This window comes from Anthonomus grandis, chromosome 8, assembly GCF_022605725.1.
Source record: "Anthonomus grandis grandis chromosome 8, icAntGran1.3, whole genome shotgun sequence".
NCBI lineage: Eukaryota > Metazoa > Arthropoda > Insecta > Coleoptera > Curculionidae > Anthonomus > Anthonomus grandis.
Genome location: NC_065553.1, coordinates 20,602,119 through 20,614,374, shown reverse-complemented (window position 1 = coordinate 20,614,374; position 12,256 = coordinate 20,602,119). Strand labels below are relative to the sequence as shown.

Here is a 12,256-nt window from a genome sequence, read left to right as displayed (position 1 = left end):
GCTCACCTAAATCCAACAGATCTTAATAGTTTTCTTAATGTCTCAGGGCATCCAGAGAAGTTAATCTGTTTGTCTTTTATTTTTGAAAGTACTCCTAAAATGTAAAAAACAACAATATATAAATACATTTGACATGGATTTGAATTCTAAGTACATACCTCTTAGAGTAGGAGATCTTTTTTCAAGCACGTAAAAATTGTAGATTACACTTTTAATCTCTTCAATATCTCCGGGGGACAATGTTTTTATGACTTCTTTGGCTCTAACGCTTTTTTGAGTTGGAGTTCCAAAAGAAGTACTGGCCAGGTTGTTATCTACATGCTGTCCTTCTGTTTTAATTCGTTGAAGGCAATTTTTGCCAATTTGTGTAGCAGCCAAAATTCTTTCTCTAAAAATAAAAAAAAAAACTGTGATGAAATTAAAGCAAATATCCTCAAAGTGATATTATTACGTACTTAAACAAAACACTAATTTTAATTATGAACGTATTAAAGTATCAATAGCCTAAGAACTTTATTAATTAATTATTAGAATAGGCTGCCTGCAAAAATATTAGATAAATTAATACATACCGGTATTTTTTTAATGGGATCTGAATTCCCTCCATTGCTTCTCTTTCCATAAATTTGGAAATATTATAAATAATTTCTCTTGCTTGGCTATGTAAAACCTTTCCTTTCACACCAATCCTTTTTGGAGCCATAATCACAAACAAAAATAACTATGAAAAAATAATATAAAAATTATTCACTCTAAAAAGACATAAGCACTAAAAGGGACAGAACACAAATACAGGGTGTCCATTTATAAACTGACACATTTTAACTGCTTATAAGTCGAAAACGAAAAATGACAACAATGTGCGGTTATCACAGAACTTCATCAATATTTTTAAAGTTTTTTTTGATAGTGTTGCCAAGTTTCAAAATTTATCTGAAATAGGAGGAAAAAATTGATGATTTTCAAAGGCCGGTTTCTCAAAAATTTTAAATGTAACACCCTGTACTTTTTAATTTCACATGAAAGCCTGTTAAATCCCCTTTCCGAAAATGAATAAATTGTCTAAAATTCATTATTTTTTTTTACAGAGCCAATTTTAGTAAATGACACCTTTTTGAAAATTTTCCTAGAATACGTCATATTCGGTGATTGATGAACATTTTCTGGTAATTGCCTATGTATCGCTTTTATATGATCATAATTAAATAATTTGCGCTATTACCATGTCTATAAAAAGTATTTATTCTATGTATTAAATTACAACTATTTACAACAATTTTAACAACAAACAATTGAAGAAATTAATCTTAATTTATAACTAATAAATTAGCTGCTGAATATGACCCCCATTTTGCTCTGAACACAAATGTAGACGGAGAAATAAGTTGCCGAACGCGTTTTGTAGCATTCGCGGTGTAATTTGGTTGAAAACGTTTACTATGTTGTTGCGCAGTTCATCCAAATTTCTTGGGGTTGGATTGTAGCAACGGTCTTTTACATATCCCCATATATACAAAAATCTGGATGGTTAGATCGGGAGAATAAGGTGCCCACTCGATTGGACCTGCTCGCCCTATCCATCTGTTTCCAAAAGTAATATCTTAGGAATCCCTTGCAACCCTGGAGAAGTGTGGTGGTGCATTGTCTTGCTGGAAGTAGACCATGTCTAAAATTCGATCCTGCTGAAGTTGAGGATAAAAAAATGTTTCCAACATATCGGTGTAATTGTTTCCATTCACTGTTGCTTCTTGAAAAAAAATGGCACATAAATTTTAAATTTCGATACTGCACACCAAACGTTCAGCTTAGGAGAATCTCTTTCAAATTCGTTATACATTCGAGGATTTTCATTTCCCCAAATTCGGCAGTTATGCTTATTTACTCGACCACTGATGTAAAATGTTGCCTCATCAGACATTATTAAATTGGTATCCGGCTCATTTCTAAAAAGATCTAGTAGTGTTTTGCACATTAAATATCTTTTTTCAAGGGCGCGATTTTCTATTTTTGGAAAGTTTGAATTTTGTAGGGTTTAAACTTAATTATAAAAAAAAAATAATGAATTTAAGACAATTTATACATTTTCGGAAAGGGGATTTAACAGGCTTTAATGTGAAACTAAAAAGTACAGGGTGTTACATTTAAAATTTTTGAGAAATCGGCCTTTGAAAATCATCAATTTTTTTCCTCCTATTTCAGGTAAATTTTGAAACTTGGCAACACTGTCAAAAAAAACTTTAAAAATATTGATGAAGTTCTGTGAAAACCGCACATTGTTGTCATTTTTCGTTCTCGACTTATAAGCAGTTAAAATGTGTCAGTTTATAAATGGACACCCTGTATAAGAATTAACGCACTGTTTATATGCAAATCCGGGCGATCGATACCGTTGCTTTGGCAGCGGCGTAAACAAATTTACTGCGCAACCGAGCCGAACAACACGTGCTGTACCTTTCCTTAGCTAGACAAAGTCTAGGTATGCTGTTTAAGCATATATGCAATTTACAAAAGAGATACAATCTAAATATAGGTATAAAGATAAGATTTTTATACCTAATTTAAAATATTAAAAAGAATACATGGTGGGCAAATACTTTTGAGCGGTAGTGTATATAATTCCCCTGAATTAGTAGATTCAGATTATTTGTTTATTTTTGTACATGCAAAACAATAATCTTGATAAATATTTTCCAATTTTCCTTCAAGTATATTGAAACTTTTCGAATTTCATTTAATTCATCTTCAGAAAAACCCTAAGACTCTAGGACAACTAATAATTACTTAAATTACCACTGATAGTTGTTTAAATGAAATTTATAAGATACAGTTATATCAGATATAAGGCTGTTTTTGTCACTTTAATATAAACTGATAAATAAGACCCTTATAGACTCTTATATAAGCTACATTCAATTTTGTTTTTTAAATATGGTTGAAAACTAATATTTTTCTTTCCTATTTTGCAGAATTTTATTCCTACGTCAGCAGATCAAGGAGCTGGAAGAACTGAAGTCTCAAAACTCGTTTATGTCCGACGATCCTTAGTGTCACACCAAATCTAGTGTATAAAGTTAAGAGATACGGGGCTAACTGTTGCGTTCTACCGGAATTATTTTCGAGAGATCGTTATGCGTTTCGTACGGTGTTGTTTGGATGTTAAGAAGGTACCGATACTCGGAAAGAGTCTTTTATTTGAGCGCTTAAAGCACGATTTTTACGTGAAGCTTGCTACATTTCAGAAACTTCCTTTGATTATAAGATATTTATCTGTTTTTTTTTTCTCCTTATTTATGACATTTACGTGTAATTCAGAATTGCCCAATGGTTTATAAGAAAACTTTACTAGACAAATTTGCTGCTCTGTTCGGGGGTTATAATATTAAAATTTTCTTACTATATGCCTATTCTTACCTGATTCACCTTAAAATTTTCTAAAAAAAAGCCTTAATAGCGATTGAAATTTCGAATTACTCTTAGTCATATTTTTGGATACCCTGTACAGGGAATTTAAATTTAATGTTTACCATTAATATTTCGAAAATGATAAAATATTTGTTAATGTGATGCCAAATAAAATATCGTAATTAAATTTCAACAATATTAGTATATGCTCTGGAAAAACAGGAAATTATCATTTTCACCAAATATTAGTAATATTTTTAGACGAGTTTTTTGGGATCATTTTCTTTTTCCTAATTGTGCATCTATACTTTTTTAGCACCTAAATTTCAACGTTCTGTTTCAAAATATCTATCTTCAGACAATAGTTATTTATGTAATAAGTGTGTAAGATGATTCTTTTTTTCTGAGTGGGAAATTCGCCTATGGCTCATGCGACAATTCTCATGATTAAAAAAAAGGGATTTTACATACGAGTAACATACAAATTTTTTTCTACTACCAAAGAAAATATTAAAGAAAATCAAAAATACCAAATTACTTTAACCCATTAGCGCCGGAATTATTTTTTTTATGCTCTTTTAAGATTACTAAAAATACCTTCAGGAAGCTGTAAAAATTTAGTTTTTTAATTTTAGCTACATACATTTTGAGATATTAGCCGTTACCATATGACAACGCTAGGACACTACCTAAAATTGAAACAATCTTTTTAATTAGAAAATATTAAAATTTTATTATAGAACGTTATACTAAGTAATATAAAATAAGTAAACAGGTTTAAGTTAACGGGAATGATAAGGTGCAAAGCAAGAAATACATAGAGCTACGTCACATTTTGAACACATGGTTCTTACTGTGGAGTTGCGTGTTTTGAGTGCACATCGTCTTCGTTTCTTTTGTGTTGTTTGTTGACCTAATTGGTCAAAACGGTCAAACCGGATATTATCCGAAACTCGCGAATCTGAAGATTCCAATGCAGAAGCTCGTCGCCCAGATCCTTTCGGCAAAACTTGAAATTTTTTCAAGTATACGGTCGCCACCTCTCTTTTACACTCTAACTGTGAAACCTTTTGTTTTCGAGATCGATTCTATAGTATCCAGGAGTTTTGAAGAGCAACATCGAAAATCCAGGTTAGCAAAGGCCAATACCATTACTTACCTCGAATACCGATGCGATAGCAGCCAAGGTTCTGGTCCATCTGATCAGTTCCTCCCATGTGGGCATTATATTTCGCAATAACTTTTGGCCGTGTAACCATTATATTTTTCTTTTGTTGTTGTGAGTACCTTTTAACTTGTCCAATTTCTTGAGCTCCATGCGAAGTAGACATCATAGTTACTACTGAATTATCCATCCATCTCACATACAAATGGCCATCGGATTTCTCCATGGCTGTTTCGAAATATCCACGGTCTTTTTTGACAAACATTTTTTTATTCGTGAGGGGGCATTGTTTGGGCATTCGGTTTTTGACGAATTGATTGTTCCAGTTGCAGAATAACCACGAAATTGCAAATATGAGTAAAGCGCTGGGTTTGAAAACAAATTATCCATATAAAGTTCATATCGCAAATCCTTTTTTTCTCTGGCGGCAATTCATCTAACATTACTACCAAAGGGCTCCCAACTAGCAATTTTAGTTACGGCTACAACATTGACTATATTACTTTATTCAAGTAATAAATCGGTAACTGGTACCAAAAAAAAATACTGCCAAGTAAAAAATAGTAGTAAGAAATACGTAATATTAACTTAATACTTGACTATATAGTAATTATTACTTTGCGGTAACTCTGATGGTAGCTGATACCGCTTAGCGACCTGACCTAATTACCTTTACAACGTCGTTACTATAAAGTAGAAAATATTGGTCGGTGGGACGATTAAATGGGAACTTTTAAGTAAGCGCGACTACAAAGTTAAATTTCAAGTTCTTGCGACTACATAGGAACATCAAAATATTACCACGCAGTAATACACTTTGAAGTAATATTATCAGTAACAAGACCGAAATAGTTACCCTTATTTCTTCTTTAAAGTAATATTTACCACCTTGGCTATTAAAGCAAATTACCTTTGAGTAATTATTTCTACTATGCAGTAAAATATACTTTATAGTAGCATTTTTTTGAAATAATTTACTTATTCCTAAGTCATTTTTACTTTGAAGTAACAAAAGAAACTTCTTGGTAACTCTAACAACAATTCGCCATATTTTTTTAAATTATTTGACTCCATTTTGTGAAAAGGTATTGCACGATTTTATGAATTTGCTAAAATCGGAATACTTTCAAATTTTATGCAATTTTTATTAAATTATAGACTTCTTATATTCATAGGAGTAAAGAGGAGTGAAAAAAATTATCTACCTTCCTTAAAAAATTAAATTTAAATATTTAGACTTGGTATATTTTTTTGGTGAAAGTCATTATTTTAATGAGGCGTTCTTTATTTTCGTCCTATATTGCCTGTATGTTTAACAGTAAAATTTGCTTCGTTTACATTTTTCCACTCCGGTAAGCGATAATATCAGCTATATTAAATACAATATGAAGTAGATTAACCCCGATACAACGCCATCACTTAGAATAAAGACGGACATATAAAATTATTTGTGTTGACAAAAAAAGAGAATCAGAAAATGTTTGCATAATATTGTCTCAGTAACTTGTTAGTAACTAGCACTGCACAATCACTACTTTATGACATCCCGAAAACCACTATGGGACGTTAAAAAGAAGTTCCCGGGACGATAGAATTACGTATTTGCTAAAGCAAAATCATTCCCAATTTTGGTAAAAAACTGGTAACAGAACGGTGCCTAAACGGTTCCCGCGACTAGTAACCACAACTTTAAAGTATTCTTTATAGTCGCGATTACGTAGCTGTTGTCAAAAATGCTAGTTGGGCTTGCAGCTTTGCCAAACAATAAATCGTAGTTCGCATTAGATTTGGGACTTTTACCTTGATAAACATCAAAATTTACCAAATAGCCGTCTGTAGTATTTAGGCTCCAAATTTTATACCCAAATCTAATGGGGCCGAATCTTGTAGAACTTATCATTTTTGGCTAGTTTTGTATTATCAGAGCAATGAAGAAACCGAGTGATCTGTAAAAATCGATCACGGCGCATTGCTTGAGACACAGTTAAATTTTTAAGATCTTCGCCACTGCTCCAATATTGCCTTTTAGATGGCAAATTATTATATGCCGCTTACAAATAATATTGCTATAAAGCAACGAATTTCATCTGGTGTAATATTAGGGTCTGGACAGTTCAAAAATAATGCATATCTGCGAGTTTCCGCCACCAAATGTTTTATAAATTCATCATCTATAAACTCTTCGAAAATTTGAATTACGGACATTTGCTCAAATCTGGAATAATCTGGTGGCGGAAAATATTTTGGCGGTACAACTGCATAGTCTGCTCCTTTTTCCCACTGAGGTATAAATGATTCAGACTGGTTTCGCCTATCTTTTAGCCAAGTTGTTTATTCCTGCACAAGAACCGGAGTAGGCACAGTATTTGTTTCCTGATCTGCTATATTTGCATCACATTCAACCTCATATTGGGTACCCAATCTCTCGTTATTGTATAATCTTATTTCGGCCGGGGCTCGCAACTGTCGAGCTGTCAAATTGTCAACTAGCCTACGAAAAAAAAATATCAAAAAATAACAAATTACGATAAAAAGTTGGCTTATTACCCGCCATCGTCCCCGTCAGCTGAGTTCTCATCTGTGTCTACATTGGGTTCTGGTGGCTCAATGTAAATATCGCCGTCAAGATCATCACGCAAAGTGAAAAGCAATATCTGTAATTATTTGAAATCACTTAGTGCAAACGCCTAGTGTTGCCATATGGTAACATACAAGTTTACGCCCTTGTAACTCACTAACTTATCAATGGATTTTATTCCAAATTTGGCCAACGATAAGCCATAGTATTCTGAGCATCACAGTGTAACAAAATATCCCCCACTATTACACATAAAAAATAAATTATACTTACTCGAATTGTATATCCATATTTTCACGATGTTTCAATAACTATCAAATTTAACCGCACTAAACAGTTCGGCGTTTTTACGGAAACTAAGCGAACGCGTGGTTTTTGCACACTGTGATTGGTGATATGACACGCTCGCAACAAATTTACTAGCGCACGGCCAATGCCATCGCACTTTGAGTAGTCACGTGTTTGCCGTAGCCATGTGGTAACGCTAGGCGTTAATGGGTTAAGCACTAGTGCGTAAATAAAATGTCAAATAAATTTTTACAAATTATAAATTAAATGTCAAATTATAAATTAATACGTTAATTACTTTTTACGCACTAGTACATAAAAAGTGAATCTTTATAAACCCTAGAACGTGTGTAAAGTGAGTACTTTAAAGTTCTTCCTACTACCGTGCGTAAAGTACTCTACTTTTGAATTCACTACCGAGAGGTTAATTCTGAATGATGTTATGGGTTAATAGACATAATTTAAACAAATCATTTATTTAAAAATATTAAACGATAATTTTTTTATCTATTCGTATTACGCCCTTACAGCAAAAATTATGGAATAAAATAACATGCAGAACTGTAATTTGTTAAGGTATTTCTTTAAAAACGAGCAGTAATTTTGTCTGAAAAAAAAATTATATTATTTAAAAATATATACAAGAATTATTAAAACTTAATTTAATTTTCGGTTTTTCTGGATATCCGTAAGTTGTATTCTTGTTAATTTTCAATAAAATTTAAGAATTAATAAAAAATCAATATGCTTTCAAAGAAAACAGCCAAAATCCGAGAATTTCATAGAATTTTTTTTAACGTTATTTAAAAACATCTTATTAGAACTACTGTTTATCCGACATTCGACATTTTGTCCTTCAGAAACCATCATCAAATTTATTTTTTTAAGTACTATTTTGCGATTCTTTTATCGTATTTTATTACCTTAAGTATAGGACCCTTACAATTAAAATATTTTATACTTATCTCTGTTTAATACGTTATTTTCTTCGACAGTGACGAGCAATGACACTTTTTCCTATAGGCACGCATTTTTTAAGCAATTGATGTAGCATGCAAAAGTTAAAAAAAATAAGTTTTTGATGATGGCCACAATTCAATTTTGAAAAATACATCTTAAAAACTTGTGAATATTTATCCATTTAAGTACAGATGGTAAACATCGAATTTGAACTAACCTGTATGTAATTTTAAATTACAATTTTGATGGGATTGACTGATCCAAAGTAATTATTGAAACAAACATCAGCCTACTATTTAATAGTAAATCCCCAAATTACATTTGCAAAGAAACTCTAGTAGCTTAAAATTGACTTTTCTATATCTAGAAACCCCTACTTATTATTCTAAACAAGAGTAGAACACATGCACTAATAAATTTCCGTGTAAAATAACCACAATACGTGAACCAACTGACTAAAGCCAAACAATACTGTAAATCGTGCGGTGTATATTTTTTTATTATTTAAATTATTTACTCTAGAATGAATGTGTCCTCTCCAATGTGAAACAATTAAAGAACCGAGCACACAATACATATAGGGTTTCTTATAGCGCGGTCAATTTTTATTAAAGTTTAGTATTATGTTATAGTAGTCGATGAACTTTCTCATTAATGAAGGTTATGCAAATGACGGCAAATCCAAAGTGAAAAATAAGTTTGGATGTTAATTGTGTATCACACATGTTTGTCTAGCGCTGAATTAACAGTATATTCGAAATCGTTTACTTTAGTAGCAGTTAATTTGGTACATTTATTGGCAAAATTCTTGAAATGAATTTAAAGTGTCATTTTGATAAAATTCGCAGAAGAAATTAATTTTTGTTGGTAAAATTATTCCATATAATCATCATGTCAACCGGTTTACAACAAAGAGTACTAAGTATAAAAGTAAATGTCTGTGGCTATGTTCTCTTACAACTTAAGAACCAGAATAACAGCATCGTACAGTTATTAGGTTTTTACCCTCAAAAGGTTATAGGCTGGTTTTACTCACCAACTTGCTATTGTGAAATCGTTGAAGTCGAAAACGTTTAATACTAGATAGCGTCTTAAGCACCATATCTTCGCCCTAAAGTGTTAACCTGCTAAATGCATTTTGCAGAAGAGCATGCATGGAAAAAATGCAATATTGCTTCTAACGAGTTACTTATTTTATTGGGTATTACTCTCACACGCTCAAATATTGAAAAGAAGATGAAAATAGACTTATTTATGTATTTAGAAGAAATATGAACTTAAATCTTTAACGATTTTCGTTTTATTTAATTTAATAACTTCAATAAATCTTAAATACAGTAATTTGTTTGAGGTATAACAGATTTTTGTTACATACCCAGGAGCAAATGTTTTATATATCCGTCAAGTCGCATTTTTGCAACTAATCAAGTGATTAGGTAAGTAAAATAACGGAGATAGTAATAACTCATTTTTTTCTAAAAAATGGGTATTCAAAATTGGGATTAAGCAGGTTAACATTTTAAGGCGATGATGTCACTTTCACGTTGTTGACAAATACATGTATTTTGAGTGGAAACTGTCGATTTATTCCTTTATTCTCTTTAAGGCGATTAAATCTAATATACGTATTGACACTTCCTCTATATTATTAATATTTTACTACTCCTAGGCCCTAGGTGCCATGTCAGTCCAAAAGCAATCGGATATTTTTCGGATAGTTCATTACTGCATAATTTCTCCTTGAATTACAGGTTGTTTTTTTTAATTCCACGTGAGTGGTGCCATACAGGTTGCATTTTATTTAAGATGCAAAATTAAGTGGTTGTCGGAAATATAGCGCGCATTTATTTCTGCAGAAGATTCGGATATTTTTCGGATTGGACGTCATAGAAACTTTCTTCTTTTATTCTTTCAGATCCTAGAATTTTTGAGAACAAAATTCTTATGCTTCCTGTGTTTGATAATTGTGAATCATACAGCCGAGAGGTACACCACCAACTTTAGTAGCACAAAAAAAAAATGTTATAGTTACCTATTTGATCACATGATCCGCTGCTGTCAAGAAAATTACGATTTTACTAGGAAGAAGCGAGCCCCTTTCTAAACCAGCTTTCCAAAAAGACTTTTGCTTGTTCTTCATAATTTTCTTTCCTACGAATAAAAGTTGAAACTTGATGGAACACATAACAGAGATAGGGACGTCCACGGTTCATAAAAATAATAAATTATGAATTCCATAGGATTTACTTGGACATTGGCGAGAGTTTCATCTATGTCATTACTTGACTTGATGGTCTTTAATGAAGATTTATGCACATTTTTGGCCTTGCGGCAAAAAAAGGGGTCTTTTGTAGTCGATGATACTGGTAGAAAACTATAGGCTTCTGTCGAAACCGTGTGACTATGCATAAAATATACCTTCACTTATTCAAATATTTTTGTTCTATACAAATTAACTGCGGCTCCGCTGTCTTTCTTCATAATTTCATTAAAATAGGTTAGGCAGACACACACACTTTCAGATTTATAATATAAAGTAGGATTAACACTTAACTTTCTTCGACAATGGAGTTTAGACCCTCCTTAAGCTACATCTTAAAAATTTGTTTAGGTTTTTAACCCTAATGAATATTTTGGCGCCGAGATTTCTATTTCCTTTTTTTTCCTTATTTTGACATTGTGCTGACAAAGCGAATCGTGCGAGTAGTTTTATACAAAAATTAATTCAATTTTTTGCAGTAAGATCAACGTCTCCTTCGATGTTGATTATTAAAATAACTTAGGACTGGTTGGAATTGGACCTTTTTATTAATTCTACTTTATATTTTCTTCTGTCTTAAATTCATATGTAAAAGCCTTATTGTCATAATACAAATAAATATACAAAATTGTCCACTTAAACGAGGGCGACTTAGACACTGTTGGAAAAACATGCGAAATAGCAACTGTCTAGGGAGTGATGTTTATCGATTTAAAATTACATTTCCTAGCTTACTAGCGGATACAGTAGCATTCACAGTCTAGAAAACGTAAAAAATGCATACCCTTAGGAAGCTAGACAGATATTATTTTGTATCAGGTTTTACCGAGAAACCATTGGGCAACGAAGGGTTCAAAATTCACAGGTGCTGTTCATTACTATATTTTTTCCAAATCCCGACTGAATTGCCGCCGTTTGCATTTTTAAGCAATAAAATACATCACATACACATGAATTTTAATAAAATTTGACGGCTCTATAAAATCTCGTGTATTGCGTGCGTGGTTCTTTCTATAGCAAATAACCAATTGAAGACTATCTGTGAACTCTCCTGGGCAGCATTAGAACCATTTATCCCAAGTGTAACGTAGTGTCGTTTTTAAGTACAAAATGATTCGTTTCTCGAAACCAAGTTTCGGAACCAATAAAGTGCTTGTTATTGATCGATGGTGGATGTGTTGATGATTTTTTTTGAACTTGTGCCTAATTTCTTTTTTTTTATTTTGGCTTATGTGTTTAATGCTGCCCAGAATGTTATTAAGTAAGTGACTGTATTATACTGGTTTTATGTCTTAGATTTTTAGGTAAATTAATAACTACAATATAGAATTATAGATTTTGTTACTGTGTATATTTTCATTTTACTACCTTTTTCTATATTGTAATATTTGGTTTTCATGTGACAGTACGTACGTAGTATGGATGTTTTTCATAAAAAGTCTTTCGATACGATTATTTTTATTTCCCTCTGTACTTGTAAAGTTTACCCTTTTAAAATAAATGAAAAAACTGATGTTAAACAAACAAAAGACTTTTGGTTCTTTACTAAGTTCAAAGAAGATGAAACTGAGATTATTTTACCTTAAAGAATTACAAGAAAAAG

General features: G+C 31.9%; 1 protein-coding gene across 2 annotated transcripts in view; it reads left to right on the top strand.

Moving 5' to 3' along the window:
• Positions 1-11,992, top strand: part of LOC126739192 (WW domain-containing adapter protein with coiled-coil homolog) — a 47,395-nt gene extending 35,403 nt beyond the window's left edge. For both annotated transcript variants that reach the window (XM_050444752.1, XM_050444755.1), the window contains one exon: positions 2,967-11,992. In XM_050444752.1, the coding sequence (XP_050300709.1) occupies positions 2,967-3,045 (79 nt within the window). In that variant the 3' untranslated portion in view covers positions 3,046-11,992. The remainder of the gene's footprint in view (positions 1-2,966) is intronic.
• The last annotated feature ends 264 nt before the right edge of the window (positions 11,993-12,256 follow it).